At 36.9% G+C, this 19,653-nt stretch overlaps 1 protein-coding gene across 2 annotated transcripts in view; it reads left to right on the top strand.

Moving 5' to 3' along the window:
- The first annotated feature begins 7,589 nt into the window (after positions 1–7,589).
- Positions 7,590–19,653, top strand: part of POSTN (periostin) — a 103,806-nt gene continuing 91,742 nt past the window's right edge. For both annotated transcript variants that reach the window (XM_081321223.1, XM_081321222.1), the window contains exons 1-6: positions 7,590–7,740; positions 14,176–14,274; positions 15,540–15,604; positions 16,833–16,990; positions 18,291–18,455; positions 19,110–19,256. In XM_081321223.1, coding sequence (XP_081177349.1) covers positions 7,616–7,740; positions 14,176–14,274; positions 15,540–15,604; positions 16,833–16,990; positions 18,291–18,455; positions 19,110–19,256 — 759 coding nt within the window. In that variant the 5' untranslated portion in view covers positions 7,590–7,615. The remainder of the gene's footprint in view (positions 7,741–14,175; positions 14,275–15,539; positions 15,605–16,832; positions 16,991–18,290; positions 18,456–19,109; positions 19,257–19,653) is intronic.

Raw genomic sequence — 19,653 nt, 5'->3', positions numbered from 1 at the left:
GTGAAACATTCAAAAGATTTTTAAGAGAAAGATAAAGTTTTCTCCACAATTGTTTTTATTGGGTATTGTTGTAGATTCTGATACTAAAGAAATCAATTTGATGTTGAACTTGATAACAGCAGCACGGTTACTGGTGGGACAATATTGGAAGAAGGATAGTTTGCCTTCTATAGAAGAATGGGTACTTAAGGTATCGAATCTTGCAGAAATCTGTAAGATTTCTGCTTATTTGAAGGATCATTCGCAAGAAAGATATATTTCAGTTTGGAGGAGATGGATAGATTATATTCAGAATAAATATGGGACTAAAAGTTCCATTTAGCTTATGAGTAGATTTTAGATTTTTATTAACTTTAGTATTAGTATTGATTATATTTTTGTTTAAGTTATTATTATTATGTTTTTAATAATTTGAATGTATCAATGTTAAAGGGGAGTTAAAGCACATTATGAATTTGGTTAATTTTATAATGGATAATTTTAGTTAGAATATGATTATTATATTTATGACCCTGTATTCAGCTCTGGGAAGTGGGAGGGGAGGGGGGTTTGGGGGCAGGTGGGTTTTGGGGATAAGTTTTGTTAAATTTTCTTTGTAAAACTCTTTAATAAAAAAATATTCTAGGTGTGTGTCCTTATTTTGATGATGTCCTCATAGCTGGGGAGTCAATCCAGATCGGCAGACCCGGGGGAAGGGCCCTGTGGTGCGGGATAGTGTTGTGATTCAGTGTCAGCCTCTGGGTTCGGTAGTTGGGTCGGACGATTCAGAGGAGGAGCAGGAGGAGGGGTTTTGAGAGCCTGCAGAGGACAGTTCTGAGGCATCGCAGAGCTCTCATCCAGGCCCCTCCCATCTGGTTACTACTCAGACCCAGTTGTGTGAGCCTGACAGCTTGGATGAAGATGACCCACAGCTGGCTTTGTTCAAGGACGCCCGAAGCAGGAGGCAGTCAAGCAGGAGTAAACAGAGGAAGGCAATGGGGCACCTCGGAAGGAGGCAAAGAGAAGCCACGCCTTGAAACTGTTTAAAAGGGGAATGTGTGGGAGGGCTGGTTGCTGAAGGCAACCGTTTGAGCAGCTTCTGTTTTAGTGGTTCGTATTTTGTTTTGCTCAGTTTGCTCTGTTTTGGATCTGTTTTGTGTAAATAAATTTGGCAGGCTTACTTCCAGCCTTTTGCCTTTTGTAAAGGGGTTGTCCCTGCCTTTTCTGCAGGGCCGGTAGTAGGCTGGAACAGAACATTTACATCAACATTTTGTTAGGAATTTTTATCCCTCTTAGGATCTACTCAGGGACTGACATCTAGTCATCATCCTCAGGGGAACGGTCAATTGGAACGCTTGAACTCAGTACTTGAGCAATACGTAAGATGCTTTATTAATTTCCAGCAAAGAAATTGGATGGACCTTGTTAGCAAAGTGCTTCTTGAGTTATCAGGAACCTACACAGGCAAAAGCGTGCTGAGAATAGTAAGAGTCACACAGTAACCACACAGATACACTGAGTTGTGATAAATAGAAAAATACTTTACTATTAGGTTTAAAAACAAAAAACACAATCTGAATAAACAGTCTAGGTCATACACGAATAACAACAGATAAGCAACAGCAACAGTTCAGGGAGTATCCAAAATACAATGTCTTCTTACCGGTCTGAAGATCAAGTTCCTAAGGTTTAACACAGTAGTAAGCCAAAAAAGCAAAAACAATGAGAGCAAAGAGAGAGAGAAGCCACGTTTCTAGCTCCCTCTTATGGCCGTTGGAAAAACTTACACACCCATTGGCCAATTAGCACCTTAAGGTTATAACATCATGGTTTATATATTTCCAACCCAACCAGGTAGGCTATAACCATATGCCTAACAGACCTACTCTCTTTCACAGACGTTGCTTACAATAATGCAGTCCACTCCAGCACAGGCTACACTCCTTTTCAAATAGCCACCGGTCAAAGTTTCAACCCTATGCCAGAACTACTCCCAAATGACTGAAGAATGGATTCACAATTGCAAAACTCCTGGCCAATCATTAGGAAAGCTTTAGACAAAGGTAGGCAAGCATACAAAGCACAGTCAGAGAAAAAGAGAGTTGATCCCACACCAGTCAGGGTAGGAGAGATGGTATAGTTATCCACAAAATACCTAAAATCCCTAAAGCCCTGTAAAAAACTCGGACCAAAATATATTGGACCTTTTCCAATTAAAAGAATCATAAACCCAGTAACAGTAGAATTAGAACTACCCAAAAATCTTAGGCAAATACTGTACACCCAATTTTCACTGCAGTTTGCGAAAAAGGAAACGACAGTCAACCTTACGACCAACCCCCCCACCTCCTATCATGGTTGAAGGAGAACAACACTTCGAGGTAAAAGAAATCCTAGATTCTAGAAAGCACCACAGAGCAATTCAATACTTAGTAGCTTGGAAACATCTTCCCTCATCAGAAAATGGGTTGGTCAGTAAACGGCACATTAGAGCACCTAAAGAGGTTTCATACAGAATATCCCAGCAAACTGGGCTAACATCTATATTTTTGTTTCCTTTACAGGTGGATCTGTCCTATTTTTAAAGGGGGGGCAGGATGTCAGAATCCATTTATATTTCATTTCTAACTATCTCTTCTGTGCAAACCCCAAATCTCACTTTCCCCTGGATTCTGCCATTCCCAAGGAGAAGAGGGAACAAGCATGGGATTTTATTACTTTCCCTTCCTTCGTTAATTGTAACCTTTTGTGTATTCTGCCTGCCTGCTATCTATCACAATATAACCAATTACCCTCTTATCTTGTGGACAGCTAGGAAAGGGGGTGGAAAATGAGGAATGAAAGCCTCTGGAATCTGGGTTGTTTCTCCAGATGAAATGTGAGGGGGTGGGAATGATCCTGCTATGAATGGACTCCTGTTTCTCTTGTCCCACCTGGAGCTTGGCTGATCTGGAATTGACTGAATGAACTGAGGGGTGGAGTTTGCTTGGGGACACTTTAAAATATTGATCTCTGAGGGGATTCTTCAGATCCTGCCATCGCCTATTTCTTAGTAAAAGTTCCTACTTGGAAAACCTTGTCTCCAAGAGTCCTTCTTTCCTAAGATGTAGGCTGAAATGGGTTCTGACACTTTTATTGGGTTTTGCTGATTAGATAGGTTTATTGTTATAGAAATGGCTAGTATATAATACTATGTAAAAGTAAAAAGTTGAGGTTGTGTATTATTACCTTATTCTATTGTGCTACAAACAGTCAGAGGTTAATGCTTTTCTTTTTCTTTCTCCTTTTACTCTACGTTTTTTCCTTTTTCCTTTTTCTTACCCTACCTTCCCATTGTTTTCATTTTTCTTTGTAGTTTGTATTTCAATAAACTAATAAAATTTGTAATACTGCATTGTATTGACACTTGCAAACACTCTCTTTCCCAACTGGTAGCCACCCCTAACTGCCAGTTGGAAAGTAAAGGAAGAAAGAGGGAAAGAGATGAAGGGAGGGAAGGAAAGAAGAGAGATGAATGGAAAGGAAGGAGGGAGGGAGGGAGGGAGGGAGGGAGGGAGGAAGGAAGGAAGGAAGGAAGGAAGGAAGGAATGTTTTTGATGTTCACTGCCTTATTCCTGCAAGAAAACGTAATTGAGAAAGCCATCAAGAAAATGAAAGTCACTTGTGCTCCCACTGATTTTTTGCCCTCGCATGCTTATTCTCTTTCTCTGCTTGGGTTATGCACTATCTCTGGAACAATGCCCTAATGGGTCACAGGTTGTCTAGTCTTTAAGAAAAGTTTGGGAAGGGGAAGAACCATTGATTTATAAAACAATTTGGCTCTGATATAATTTCTATTTGGATCCATTATTTACATGGGTCTTCTGAAATGAATTAAAAAACATGTCCTTACTGTGCAGTCTCTTGCCTTCGGTAGGGGTTGGACTAGAAAACTTCTAAGGTCCCTTCCAGCAGTATAGAACATAGAATTATAGGGCTGGAAGGGATGTCAGAGGTCTTCTAATCCAATCCCCTGCTCAAGACAAGAGATGTTATAGCATCCCAGTCAAATGGTTGGCCAGTCTATTTTTGAAAACCTCCAGTGATGGAGCACCCATAACTCCAGGAGCCAAACTATTCCATTGATTAAGTGTTGTCACTTTTAGTTTTAGCTGTTAAAGGAAGTCGAGGTTGGAGGGCAGAAAGGAGAGATCTTGAAAATATATTCTTAAACTGTGTAATTCCTAGCCTCCCTGCTTTTGAGCTCTCTATATAGGATATATGTCAAGATATATATCCTTTATATATTTATAAAGTCACTGTATATGGTCTATTTGAGTAAACATCTTGGGGGACTGTCCATACATTTTGCCCACTAGAGGTCTCCAGAGACTATCAATGTTATATTTCAGAACATTTTTAAAGGATAGATTAGAGAGATGATTATGGCAGAATGCCACAAGATTTGGGACCAATTCTGATTAATTTTGCAAGAAAAGCAGAAGTTCTTTATGTTTCAAATTTTGAAACTACAATAAATAGATTTTATAATGGCTATCCTAGCATCTCTTATATTCCTCTCGATTAACAGGATTCTAATCCACTTTAATTATAGATACCAAGAAAAGTATCAATGTCGTTTCTATTCTCTCTCTCTCTCTCTCCTTATGTTTATGCCACTTATAAGCCATCACACATGACATCTCTCTGTAAGACCCTGGTAATTTAGGAAACACTGCTATTGACACTTCTGCAATTACTTATTAATTTCTCCATTTTTAATTGGTGAATTTGAATTGGGAAATCAAGCTTAACCTTTCTGTTTCTTGGCAAATGTGGGAAGAAGATTTAAATAAAAGTAAACTTCTGATATTTTCTGACTTAGCAAGTGGGTTTATTTCCTAATAAAGCTCTGTGCTAATATTATGGTTCATCCCAGTCAGAAGATGTTTAGTTTGGTTTTGGCATTTTTATCCACCTATTGAATCCTTTCCAAGGATCTGGAGTAGGCAGATGTGGATATTTGATGGTGTTATTGTCACTGATGTAAGCTGTTCCCAGTAAAGCTGCCTTTTGCAATTGACTGATAGTGATTTTGTCAATGTCCATGGAGTTCAAGTGGTGCTCCAGATGTTTTGGGATTGCATCCAAAGTGCCTATCACTATTAGCATTACCTTTGCCTTCTTTTACCACAGTCTACTTTTATTTGCAGGTTTTTGTATTTTGTGATTTCCTCCAGTTCCTTCTCTTCTCTGCTGTCTACATGTACTGCCACATCCACTATCCAGATTTTTTAGTCTTTCTTATTGACAATTGTTAAGTCTTGGTATTATTATTGGAAATGTTAACATTAATGCACTGTAATTTAATTAAAATTTAAATTAGCAGTCACTTAACTCTGCAAAATCATCTTGATTTAAAGACCCAGTTGTAAGAAAGTTATTAGAAGGGTTCACAATATGACACCACTCACATATTAAAGTGTAGGAAAAAGGAGTTATCAAGTGGTCCTATGCCAATAAGAGTATTGTCCCTACTCTCTCATCAGCACCATATTTGGTAGCAGTGTAAAGTGATCTGAGAACCACTGAACCATATCTTTTAAAGATCCTAGAGCACCAGGGAATACCAGAAGACTGGAAATATGATATGATTCTAATCTTTAAAAAGAGGGGGGAAATGGATCCAGGAAACTACAGACTAATCAGCCCGACAACAATACCTGGGAACATCCTGGAAAAAACAAGCAAACAATGGATCTGTAAACATCTAGAAACAAGCAAAGTTATCACTAGAAGTCAACATAGGTTTGTCAAGAACAGAACATGCTGGACAAAACTTATTGCATTCTTTGACAAAGTGATTACATTAGTGCACCAGCAAAATGCCATAGACATAGTATATTTGGACTCCAGTTAGGCAAGAGAAATCAAACATGTAGGTATAGAATAGGTGGACTTGGCTCAACAGCAGTAATTGTGAGAGGAATCTGGGTATTCTGGTGGACAACTTCTTAAGTATGAGCTAGCAGTGTGCTGCAGCTGCCAAAAGAACCAATGCAGTCCTAGACTGCATGAACAGAGATCATGTAAAATGTTAGCACTGCTTTATACTTCACTAGTAAGACCACATTTGGAAAATCAGGTCCAGTTTTGGTTACCTTGATACAAAAAATGTGGAGACTTTAGAAAGAGTGCAGAGAAGAACAACAAAGATGATTAGGAGACTGGAAGATAAACTATATGATATATGGTTTTAGGAACTAGGTATATCTAGTCTAAGGAAGTGAAGGACTAGAGGTGACATGATAGCAGTCTTCCAATATATGAGGGGGATGTCACAGAAAAGCCTATTCTCCAAAGAACCTTAGGCCAGGACAGGAAGTAATGGATAGAAGATTATTGAAGAGAGATCCAAGACAGCTCCAATCTAGAATTAAAGAGAAAATTCCTGACAGTGAGAACAATTAATTAGTGGAAAGGCTTGCCTCCAGAATTTGTGAGTGCTCTGTCACTTTTAAGAGATTAGACATCCATTTGTCCGAAATGGTATAGGGTCTCCTGTTTGAGCAGGGATTGGACTAGAAGATCTCCAAGATCCCTTCCAACTCTGTTATTCTGTTATTCTGATTCTACATGCATACCACAGTCAAAGGTTCTTCGAATATATAGGAGATATACTGTATGTCCTAGTTTACTCATGTGAAACAGATTATTGTATGTTTTTAAAGTACTGAAAAAGTTCAAGTGGTGTCCACCAGGAGTCTTTTATGGAATCCTAAAGTTCCACAAAACAGGTGTTTTGAAAAACTCTTGGCTTGATCAATTCCTGTCCTCATAGGAAACTGTGAAATCATTTCCTAAGTAACTTAAACTATCAGCACCAGTATTCCTAGTTTTTCATTGACTTATTGTGAATATTATTAATCAATATTTTACAATTGTTTATAACACATTGCTAAATATTTATTACTCTTATTGAAATTACCTATAAATAAATGTGTTTTATCAAATTAGGATGAATATATTAAACAATTTTCCTAAAATTAACTATTTGAGACTGATGGTTCCAGATATCATGTTTCTCCATAAAATATCCTATTTTTCTTTGTTATTTTATACAGAAAAAGTGCATCAAGTAGTACGTCAAGAAGAGTACTAGCACTAACTCTGGTTTGATCCTTCTGGATGAGGAGTACTTAAAATGCTTATAATATAAAGTAATGTGGCATGTCTACTTTCTATAGGCAGAATGAAGACTCATATCTCATAAAGAACTATGTTAGAAAAAAAATAGTATCTCATGTTTTATATATATTTTATATATCTCTGTGTGGAAAAACATTCAGTCAGTTGAACTTGTGAGGCTATCCAGAAACTTTAAATTTGCTGCATTATAAACTGTCATTAAATCTATAATCATAAGCTCTAATTAATTTTATGGGAGCTATCAAAATGAATAGATTGCTTTGTAATTCACACACATGTAGAATAGGTTACAATCATCTGATGCTCCTTTTTCTCAGAGGGTGGTTCAAAGTTTCAGGTTGATATATTTTCTCCTCCCTCCGTCTTGCATCTTGGATATAAACTTTGAGCTCTCTAGAGTCTTTGCCAGTTCTCTTCTCAGACGTTCAAGAAACAGAGAGACAGAAACATGGACCTCCTTTGGGTTGTTACAATCGCTATTTGTTTTATGCCGTTTCTTCATCTAGCAGAATCTTCCACTGCTCATTATGACAAGATTTTGACCCACAGTCGAATCAGGGCACGTGATCAAGGGTAAGCATTATGTTTCACATGGATAAAAATTATTGCACAATCTTCCAAGTTTTGTTTTTGTGGAGTTGAAACAAAATAATTACTGCATTTTAACTTATTAATAGGCTGAGGCTTGTTAATGTGACTCTCCAAAATACTTTTAAAATTTACATAGCCCTTCTACATAGATGTAATAAGATACAGTTATTATTAAAATTATCACATTTGAAAATGTTGAATTGTTTCTTTGGCTTTCTTTTAAACTTTGTTTAAACTATAGCCATGTGGCAAATATATTGGTTAATAATTGGGTTTTATCAAAATTTTGACACAAGAAATTCAGAATGAAATGCATTTAATTAAATAATTTATTAAATACATATATAATGTTTTTATGTTTGTGTATCTCTAGTTATAATATATACAATATTCACATACTTTGCAAAAATGAACACTATGAGGGATTAAATAGCAAATGCATTTTTATATAAAAGAAACATTTTAATTTATTACAATACTGTTTGAAATTACTAAAAAGGAACAATATTATGTAATGTATTCAACTTATAGAGAAAATTATTTTTTTCAGATTAAAATGATTCATTTTATTCAAAATATGTTTTTGTTTAGTTGTAGAATTATTTATTTTGGTCTTCTGATTTTATTTCAAACGTGGGCAATCAAATCAATCAACTGAATTACATAATATTTCCAGTGGGAAAAATGGGAAGCAAAATATTAACCATTCTCTTATAATTTTATTTTATTATTTAAAACATTTATATATGAATGAAGGTGAATATACATGTCCCAAGATAATGTTGCAGAATTCAGAATTCAGTCTGGGTCAGACAAAAACCTCTGGTCCCAGTGACCGACCCAGATTGGATCCAGTGACATTTATCCATGTTATATCAAACTCTAACAGTAATCACAAGTTTACCTGCTGTCAAGTTGATACACATTCATATTACCAAAGTATCATTTCTGCAGAAAAAAGCTGTATCTATTTCTATTAAATACTTATGAGTATAATAAGGACAAAGTGGACCTCCACCTTCAGATTTCACAGAATCATATTGCTGGAAGGGACCTAGAAGCCTCCAGCGATGAAGTACCAGAACTTATGGAAGCAAACACATGCATACGTAATGGACATGACTAGTTCTCTTAAGTATTCATCATACAGTTTAGCCTCCAGACCATCTTTGTTGTTCTTTTCTGCATTCATTCTAGAGTCACATCATCTGTTTGGTATTGTGGCGACCAGAACTGGGCACAGTATTCCAAGTGTGGCAGTACTGGCGCAGTATGGAACATTGTGATATTGATGCTATCCCTTTGTTGAAGCAACCTAGGATTACATTGGCTTTTTTGGCAGCTGCAACATATTGGTGGCTCATACATAAGTGGTGGTCCATTAGGACATCTCAATCCCTCTCACAGTTATTGATGTTACCGAGCCATAAAATTAAGTCTAGGTCTCAATAATTCACTTCAGGCTATACTGTGGATGATTCCTTGTTCCTAATCAAATCCAGGTGTGAATTACTCCATTGCTGGTTTCAGAACAGAACTACAGAAGTACAGGACCATTTTTTCTGAAAACAAACAAAACAAGCAGAACCTGTGGATGGTAACAATTGTCTAGTCAAGAATGAGAAAAAGATTTTAGCTCTTGAATAGGTAATGGAACATCACTGCCACAACTACATATATGTATGGAATCTTAAGAGGCAATTCTCTAAGTAGATGGATTGCACAATAAAAGCAAGATGATTTTGCATTGTAATAGTATCTAGCCTTCCCCCCCCCCCTTCTGTTCAATTGTGGCTGATTCTTGAAGTCTGCCTGGACAAGTCCCTATAGTTTTCTTGGCAAGGATTTTCAGAAATGTATGCCATTGCCTGCTTTCTAGATCTAGCCTTACAGACCTATGAAATAATAATTATTGGTCTCCAGCCTTTAGTCATTTAGGTATGAGAAAAAAGAATATAAGAGAAACAACTTCAGAATGACAACAGAACAAGACAACAGAAAAGAGTGTGATAATTCCAGCAAGTAACCAAACATGGCTTTATCAAAGTGCCATAGGGCATTTTCTGTGGACTTCTTATTTAAAATTTTATTATATGGAATCAGAGTAAATAATTCTTAAATAAAACAGGGAGGCACCTGCAGGATTGGAGGCTTTCATAAAAATGATGAAAGCAGATTGCGCTATGACACAAACACAATCTTTTGCATACATGCACAAATAAGAGGGCTGAAACTTGTGGGGTGAAGGTGCAAGTTTGCTATTTCCTCACCGTTCAGTAGATTCATCTCCCTCACAGCCATATTAAAGTGGTTTGCTCCAGGCTCAGATATCAGAAATTTTGCATTGCCCTCACTTGCTGGGCTTGATTCATACTCAGGTTACTAGGCCAGAAGTCATGCTGCCTTACAGTTTTCTTGTAGGACAAATCAAAAGGGAAGTGTCATCTCTTCCATGCATAAATTGGCTGGAAATAAAAAGGTGCCTTAAAAATTCAATCAATCAATCAATAAGAATAGAGCTGGAAAGGACTTTGGAGGTTTTTTACTCAGCCTAGTAAATTGCTATCATCATTTAACAATTGGGTGATAATAATAATAATAATAATAATAATAATAATAATAATAATAATAATAATAATAATAATAATAATAATAATAATAATAATAATAAGAAGAAGAAGTTGGAAGGGACCTTGGAGGTCATCTAGTCCAACCCCCTGCTAAGGCAGGAAACCCTATACCATTTCAGACAAGTGGCTGGCTAGTCTCTTCTTAAAAACTTCCAGTGTTGGAGCATTCACCACCTCTGGAGGCAGGTTGTTCCACTGGTTAATTGTTCTAACTGTCAGGAAGTTTCTCCTTAGTTCTAGGTTGCTTCTCTCCTTGACTAGTTTCCATCCATTGCTTCTTGTCCTGCTTTCAGGTGCTTTGGAGAATAGCTTGACTCCCTCTTCTTTGTGGCAGCCCCTGAGATATTGGAACACTGCTATCATGTCACCCCTCACCCTTCTCTTCATTAAACTACACATACCCAATTCCAGCAACCGTTCCCTATATGTTTTAGCCTCCAGTCCCCCAATCATCTTTGTTGCTCTTCTCTGTACTCTTTCTAGAGTCTCAACATCTTTTTTACATTGTGGTGACCAAAACTGGATGCAGTATTCCAGGTGTGGCCTTATCAAGGCATTGTAAAGTGGTATTAGTACTTCACGTGATCTTGATTCTATCCCTCTGTTAATGCAGCCTAGCACTGTGTTGGCTTTTTTGGCAGCTGCAGCACACTGCTGGCTCATATTTAAGTGATTGTCCACTAGGACTCCGAGATCTCTCTCACAGTTGCTACTATTGATCAAGGTACCACCTATACTACACCTGTGCATTTGATTTTTCCTGCCTAAATGTGTGTGAATATGAAACCTGAAAAATGGACAGTTGATGATAATATTATGATAAGCATCATTGTGCTATGGTTAGAAGGATATTCTGATGAGCACAGATTTATTCCTAGCCGTCAGTGGAAGTTGTTTAATGTTGTTTTGAACTGTTTGGTTTTTTTCTATTCTCCCAAGTCAATTTCTGCCATGTACCTGATTTAGCTGCTTCAGTAATGGTATTGTTGGTGATGTAGTCCAGGATGGGATCTGCTGAGCACCTATTGGCTAGTTTAGGCTGGTATAGGCATGCCTTCTCCCCTCCAGTTGCTAGACATAGGCCAAATTCATATTAATGGGTCTAGGAGTTCTTTGATAACCTTTAACACTGTTATTTGACTGTACTCTCACATTTCTGCTTCTACAATATATCTATCAAATATAGTTTATGCCTGATCTCTGTTTAATATTAATATTAAATATTTTAATATACTTTTATTTGCTTATGTTTTACTGTATTTTAAATTGTACAATGTAGAATAGCCAGTGCTTTTTTTGTAAAAGAAAAAGGTGCCGTAACTCACACATGTCATACAACCCGCCTTGCCTACCCTACAAGGTTCCATCCAAAAAAGGTGCTGGAACTCCGTTCTGAGCGTTCTATGAGAAAAAAGCCCTGAGAATAGCCTTTACACTAAGGTCTAGTAGGCAGTAGTCTAAGGTTCCAAAGCTTCAAGGGCACCAATGCTGCCCCTCCATCTGAATCATTCTAAAAATGTAAGTCTTCACATCAGCAGTATAGGGGGCACATCAGTCAGTGTGGCCTAGATTAGAGCCACCATTACTACTGTACAATAGTAAAATGATGTATAATTTTCTGAAGATGACCACATTAAAGAAGTATAATGATGATCTTTATGGATCAACTCAAAAATGTAGAAGATATGGTACCAAGCAGTGAGTTCCCCTGGCTGGGAGGTACCAATAAAGCTACAGAGGAAGAGCAAAGAGACAATTATTGTAGCAGGAGTATCCATGATGCAGATTGGGTAAATCCTAATGCCCACCTCCCCCAGTTATTGACACAGTTCCTAGTGAAAAGAGATCTCTCCACTCTTCAAATTAGAAACATGGAATATCAATGACTTAAATCTAGGAAAGCTAAACATTGTTAAGAATGAAATGAATAGGCTCAACAATGATATACTAGGCATCAGTGAAATTCGTTGGACTGGCTGTGGCTCCTTCAACTCTCATGGTCATATAGTATATTACTCTGACAGTGATACCATCAGAAGAAAAGGAGTGGGTTTCATATTGCATAAAAAAGGCAGAACCATAGAAAGGTTTTGAATAGTGATAGGAAATGGCAATACATATCATGACAATTCTGCAAGTTTATGCTCCCACTGTGGACTCAGCAGTACCCTAAAATTCAGGAAACTTTGAAACAAACACCAAAGAAAGACATCTATATTATTCAGTGCTTTTTTTGTAAAAGAAAAAGGTGCTGGAACTCACATATGTTATACAACCCGCCTTGCCTACCCTACAAGGTTCCATCCAAAAAAGGTGCCGGAACTCCGTTCTGAGCGTTCTATGAGAAAAAAAGCCCTGATATTATTGCAGATTTCAATGCAAAAGTGGGAGATGGAAATGGAAGAAACAGGGATCACAGGCAAGTTTGGCCTTGGTGAACAAAATGAGGCAAGAAACCATCTGATTCATCTATTCACCCATGATTCAGAAATTTAATGTTGAGAAGATTTCCCCGGCATATACAGTTGAAGTTAAGAACAGATTTGAATTGTTCAACATCACAGAAAGACAACTAGATGAGCTATGGGAGGAAATAAAAACAACTAGTAGCCCAAAAATATATACAAGAAACCAATGAACTTGGCCAAATTGATATCAGAAGCTACAAGAGAGACTGCAGAAGAGAGAAGGAAAGCAAAAGCCATTGGTGACAGAGAAGAAATGAGAAGACTAAACACAAAATTCCAGAGAGAGGCAAGAAAAATACTGTATAAAGGAAAGTACTGGGCTGAGCAATGTAAGAAACTGGAGGAAGGAGCCATGAGAGGTCATAAAAGAGACTTTTTCACTTATGTAAAGGCCAGAAACTCCTTTATAGCAAGAAAGGCTGTGGTCAGAGAACATCAAGGACAGGAACTGCATGACCAACAAACAATCAGAGAAAGCTTGGAGGAATATGCAGAACAACTTTACACAAAGAAAAAACAAAGCCAAGCCATAAGAGGAGAAACTGACTTACCAGAAATGGAACCTGGTATCCTGTAGGAGAAAGTAGTGTGGGCACTCAACCAGTTGACTAACCCCAAAGCCCCAGGAGTTGATGGAATTCCTGCAGAGTTGCTGAGACCACTGCCAACAAAAGCACTGACAGCGCTTTGGCAAACTATGTGGAAGTCTGGTCAGTGACCAAAATAATGGAAAAGGTTGATATTTATTCCAAAGAAAGGTGATATGTTCCAATCACTGAATCGTAGCCTTGATACCACACGTGAGTAAAATTCTCTCGAAGATAATCCAGCAATGTTTGAATCCAACTGCCAACAGAAAACTGCCTGATCTACAAGCCAGGTTTCAGAAAGGGAGAGGAATGGGTGATCATATTGCCAGTCTGCGTTGGAAGATGGAAAAAGCAAAGGAATACCTAAAAGACCTCTTCATGTGCTTTCTTCAATTATGTTGACCATGACAAGTCCTGGAACTGCCTCAAAGAACTGAGAATATCACTAGACCACATCCAGCTCATTTAGTCATTGTACTCTGATAAGGCAGCCACTGTAAGAATGGAATATGGAGACACAAAATGGTTCAGAATTGGAAAAGGCATTCAGTGAGGTTGCATGCTGGAGCTTCCTCCAGCACCACACCCCAAATGAGTTGATTTTTCTTTCTGTCTTGCTTTTTTATGGTCCTACATTCACAACCATAAAGGCAATATATAAATATTTTAAGTAAGTAAACATTTACATTGTAAAGGATTTTTCACATAGGCCTTTTTCTTTTTCTTCAGGCCAAACGTCTGTGCTCTTCAGCAAGTTATGGGAACCAATAAGAAATATTTCAGCACATGCAGGAACTGGTACCAGGGAGCCATCTGTGGAAAGAAAGCGTAAGTTCTGCTCAAGACTATTAACTATAATTATAATAATACTTTATAATTTTATTTATTAATTTTGTGTGGATTACTTTTAGTGTCAGTGTAGCATAGGCAGCTCGATTTTTATGGTTCTATTTAGATGGAAATAAATATACAGATAGCCCTTGTATATATAGATTGCCACTCATTATGGCAACGCTGAGAGGTATTTTTGATGGGGCCTTGTAGCTGTGACCATTGTAGTGTCCTTATGGTCACCTGGTTGCAATTGGGGCATGTGACAATCTGCTTGCAATCACATTGCAGCATCCCATAGACACATGATCAACATTTGTCAATTCCTGTCAGCTTCCCCATTGATTTTGTTTGTTGGAAAGCCACATGATGTTGCACCTTATGACTGCATTCCCAGTTTCAATTCCTGTCAGTAAACAAGGACTACCTGCATATATATTTCAGAGAGCAAATTTTATAGATTAATCTTTAGTGGAATGATATAAAAACTCTATCTAGGATATGGGAACCTAGAATTCCTCAAGTTGTACAACATTCATATATCGAAAACAGTATTTGTTTTGAGCTTATAAAGACTGTAATAAAGACTGGCTTATTTTGATTGTTGCTATAAATGCGTAGAACTGCAACACAAACCTGTTGCTTCTAATTCTGTTGCTGCAAAATAGAATTGAAATTGGATAAATGACTTGCAGGAGGATGACTACTGGAGTTTAGGAGGTTCTCTCGTTCAAGAATATGGTCCTGAACAGAATCAAAGTACTGAAGGACTACAGAGCAATTAAGTAATGTGATGACCTATTTTGAGGGCAAAATGTTATTTAGTAAATGGTAAACTAAGGATCTGTTAGTACTGCAAACTAGCTTTGCTTTAATTCTTAGAGAGCTTCCCTGTAGCAAATTAAATACAAAATATAAATTGTTGGAATTTCAGATACAGGGTTTTTAATAAAGATTAATTATCCTCCTTGTGGAAATTCAGGATCCCTCCTTTAACTGCCTTTTACCTTTACTCTGTGTATCACTCTTGTTCCTGGCTTTTACTCTGATTACAGACTTTTAATGCATCTGTTCTTATTGTTGCTTTAATATGGTTTTTGTATTTGTGCGTTTTGTTTTTGTATATTTTTACAATATTCTATATATTTTATATATTCTATATAATTCCTCTAATCCACTTCAAATGTGTTTAGATTAAAAATGATACTAAATAAATATTAAGACTTAGAAAGATAAAATAATCTTGTATTGGTACTCTGCAGAACGGTTTTATATGAATGCTGCCCAGGCTATATGAAAATGGAAGGAGAACGAGGATGTCCTGCAGGTATTATCATGGAATTATTTAATCAACCCATTTTTTTATTTTTACATTTGTGTCCACCATAATTAATTTGACAAATTTAAAACATCTACAGAAAAGAAGACTGACTTGAAAAAAATAAGAAGATGCCCTTGAACAGCAGTATTTTTCTTCCTTTAATGAACTAGACGATCGTTCCAACCTGAACCATACAGAGACACTGTTCCAGGGTACGGGTGTTGCCACCAACAAACAGTTTCATTGCTTCAGCTCCCTTTATTTCCCAATGGTGGAACATTAGGGATAAATTCCCCCTAGGGCAATTCATGTTGGACTAGGCAACCTTGTAGGTGCAGAAGTGCCACTCATCTATGTAAAAAAAATATTTAAATTGTACCTGGAAGCTAATCAGTGCAGGGCCTGTAATGTGTTCTCAATGATGGAAACTAGCTGCAGTAACAGAGGCTGTTTTATTTTGGACTAATTGCAGATTTTAAGCATTTTTGAAATGTCCTGTGTGAAATGTATTGCAGTAGATTAAACTGGTGGTAATTAGTGCATGAATTACCTAGGCCAAGGGCATCTTGTGCTAAGTAGGGTCATAATGGGTGCCAATGCTGGGCCAAAGCCTTTTTAGCCAGCAGAAACTATAAATTCAAAAGATTCCCAGATCATGAATCTGTTCTTTCAAGGGTAATGCTTGCTTGTCCAGAGATAACATGGCTGTGGATGGTGAGCTTTGATGTACAAACTGTACTTGAATCTTGTCAAGAGTTCAATTCTACTTCTTTTGTCCTAGCCAAATCCTGACAGTTTCAAGACGCTGTGATAAGGCATCAGTGACATCTTCCCTACAGCCTGAAATGTTGATTTAAAGTTGGGTATTCTTGGCAAATTGGTGATATTATTCTGTTGGATCATTCAGCAGTTTAGGGACATCATAAAAAGAAAGATTGATTATCCTCTGCCATGTGAAAGTTGGACCAGGCTAAGAATAAATCAAGCCTGCACACAGCAGAGAATAATGTAAAAAGAGTGCCCTTTCTAATTCCTTGGATTTCACATGCCAGAAGAAATCCTAGGTTACTCAAATCAACACAAAAGATCCTAAGGAACTTTATTTGCATTAAAACCTGGGCATTCAAACAGGAAGCACTTCAATACTTCAGCAAATTCCATTAATAATTCCCTAGATAAAGAGCAACTAATTTAGAAAAGCATTGGATAACTATAAGTTATTTTTCTTTTTCAGTGGCTCCAATAGATCACATATTTGGCACTTTGGGGATTGTAGGAGCTACCTCCACTCAACATTATTCTGAGATGTCGAAACTGAAGGAAGAAATTGAAGGACCTGGCTCTTACACGTTCTTTGCACCAAGCAATGAAGCTTGGAATCTTTTAGATCGTGTAATTATATCAATTTTTATTTTTAAAGAAATGTTTTATACAAAGAAATCTCTAGATGAATAAATTTTGACAGAAGAAATGCTAACACTCAGCTTTTGTACATATTATTGGAACTATTGATTATGGTTAAGTTTATACACATATATTCACAAGCTCACTTGCAGACACACACACAGCTCTTAATAACTAGTTTTTAGCATTGCAGGCATGAGGTAAAATGGCTGGAACAATAACTTAAAGTTGGATTTTCACAGTAGATTCTAAAATACAACTTCTGGCTTCAGAAAGGCAGACATTCAAGTTCACAGGACCAGGCTGCAGAAATCTGTTTTCTAGTCTATTTTATTGTAATGAAAATGTATTATTGTGACAACCAATCATGTCTTTTCCAGTGTACCATGTAACAAGTAAAATGATGATTATGTTCTCCAGTTGCTGAATCCTATGTTTCTACCTACAGTGAAAGCCCTGAGATCATATAGGGAGAGCCCACGATCCTCCCTCCGGTTGTTGTTAAATCTTAGAAAATGGAATTAATGCCAAAATGGAGAGAATGTTCAGTAAAGGCTTATTTTGCCTGTTTTTAGGCTTTTCCAATTACCCAGCATTGATGGAGAAGCTAGGTGTCCAGGGGTAGGCAACCTTGGCTCTTTTATGACTCGTGGACCTCAACTCCTCAGGAATTCTGGGAGTTGAAGTCCACGAGTCATAAAAGAGCCAAGGTTGCCTACCCATGGCGTAGACTAAATTGAAGAGGACAAAGCTTAAGAGACTGGACAGTTTTTGACAGTGGAATAATAATGATATGAAGGACACTGTTGTGTTGGTAAGTATTATGGAAGGCTGATCTAAGAAAACCTTTGCTAATGAGGTAGGGAGGAATAGAAAAGGTTGGGGTGGATATAATTAAACTTTTTCTGAAGAAGAGGAAAAGCTAGATGGAAAAAAGGGGGATATGAAAAAATATAAAGATTACCAAGAAAATGAGCTGTAAGAAGAGCATACGTAGTAGAAGAAGTAGGAAACTGAAATAGTTATTACGCAGCAGTAGCATGTTTGTCTTGTTGTCTGCTTTGTACTTAATTGTGAGATATCCAGAAAATATCAGGGCCATAGCCTGGAGCAGAAAGTTGAAGCTATCCTGGAAGAAGGAAATGTTTAGCTACTTGTTACTGTTGCCAAGAAGTGGTTATGTCAACGAAATCACTAGTAGATTCAGAAAGTAGTCAAAAATACCTCACTAGCTAACTGAAATAATATTAATGGAATATCTACCTGAATTCAACCCCCCTGCCTCCAGGAAATCTACAATGGTCTGATTGAGAATGTAAACATCGAACTGTATAATGCTCTACACAATCATATGGTAAACAAACGGATGTTGACAAAGGACTTTCGGAATGGCATGACTCTGGTGTCTATGTACAACAATCAAAAACTGCATATAAATCACTATCCCAATGGGGTAAGCTTATTTGTATAACATAAATGGACAATAGGATTAGGCTTACATCATAAATTTTGGAAAGAGATCTAAGATTCAATGTTCTAGTTTAATTTTCCCTTGAAATTCATATGAGTAATTTATTCTTATAAGATAGTTATGTCATGTATTATTATGTTAATGATTTTCAAAAAAATAGAAAACAATATACAAAATAATCAAAGATAACAATATTTTAAAAATCCAGTGTACTTAAAATATATAAAAATGGTGTCCAATTTTTTTTTATTTGAGGGCACTCCTATTGATATTAGTTGTCCCATGGACAAGGTGTTGATGCACTTCAAATGTGGGTAACCTCTCATTGATCTTAATTAATTTACCCATCTTATTAGAATCCTTAGATTAGTATTCAGACCAACAATCTATATGAAAGTAGTTCAGTAATCATGATTGCTGTCACTTTTTCAGTCACACAAAATGAAGTGCAACTTAAAGGGCTCTGTTGCAAAATATGTTCCAGCTAATATTGTTCCCTGAACTTCTAAAAACAAGCAGCACAAGTTTCATAAGCAAGTTATAAAATTAATTAAAAGACTATGGAAAGCTTGCTTGGTAAAATTTGGGAAGTCAAATTTATAACAAATGTTAATTCATGCTATTCTTCCAATTTAGGTTGTGACTGTTAATTGTGCCAGAATCATCCATGGCAACCAAATTGCTACAAATGGTGTTGTTCATGTAATTGATCGTGTGTTAACTCCAGTTGGCAATACTATTCAAGACTTCATTGAATCTGAAGATGATCTCTCCTCTCTCAGAGTAAGCTTTTATTTAATCTTATTTTCTTTGAGCCTAGTCTTTTAAAATAGTTGGTGTTCCTATATATAACTAAAAATCAAACTAAATTGCATGTAATGGAAGTAAATAGTACAGTAAAATACTATTTTAAAAATAAAAGTAGTTTGTTTGGTAATTATTCCTCCCACCCAGATCTATTATTAGCAGGACTTTTTTTCTCACAGAACGCTCAGAACGGAGTTCCGGCACCTTTTTTGGATGTAACCTTGTAGGGTAGGCAAGGTGGCTTCTATGACATGTGTGAGTTCCGGCACCTTTTTCTTTTACAAAAAAAGCACTGATTATTAGGCTAGTGGTAGAAAAAGCTATTTGGAAAATTATTGATTTTCCAGAATTAGTAGTATCAAAAGATATTGCA

Source organism: Vipera berus (assembly GCF_964194415.1).
Source record: "Vipera berus genome assembly, chromosome: 2".
In the NCBI taxonomy this organism is placed as follows: Eukaryota; Metazoa; Chordata; class Lepidosauria; order Squamata; family Viperidae; genus Vipera; species Vipera berus.
Note: the sequence above shows the minus strand (reverse complement) of the source record. Positions and strands in the feature narration are given on the sequence as shown.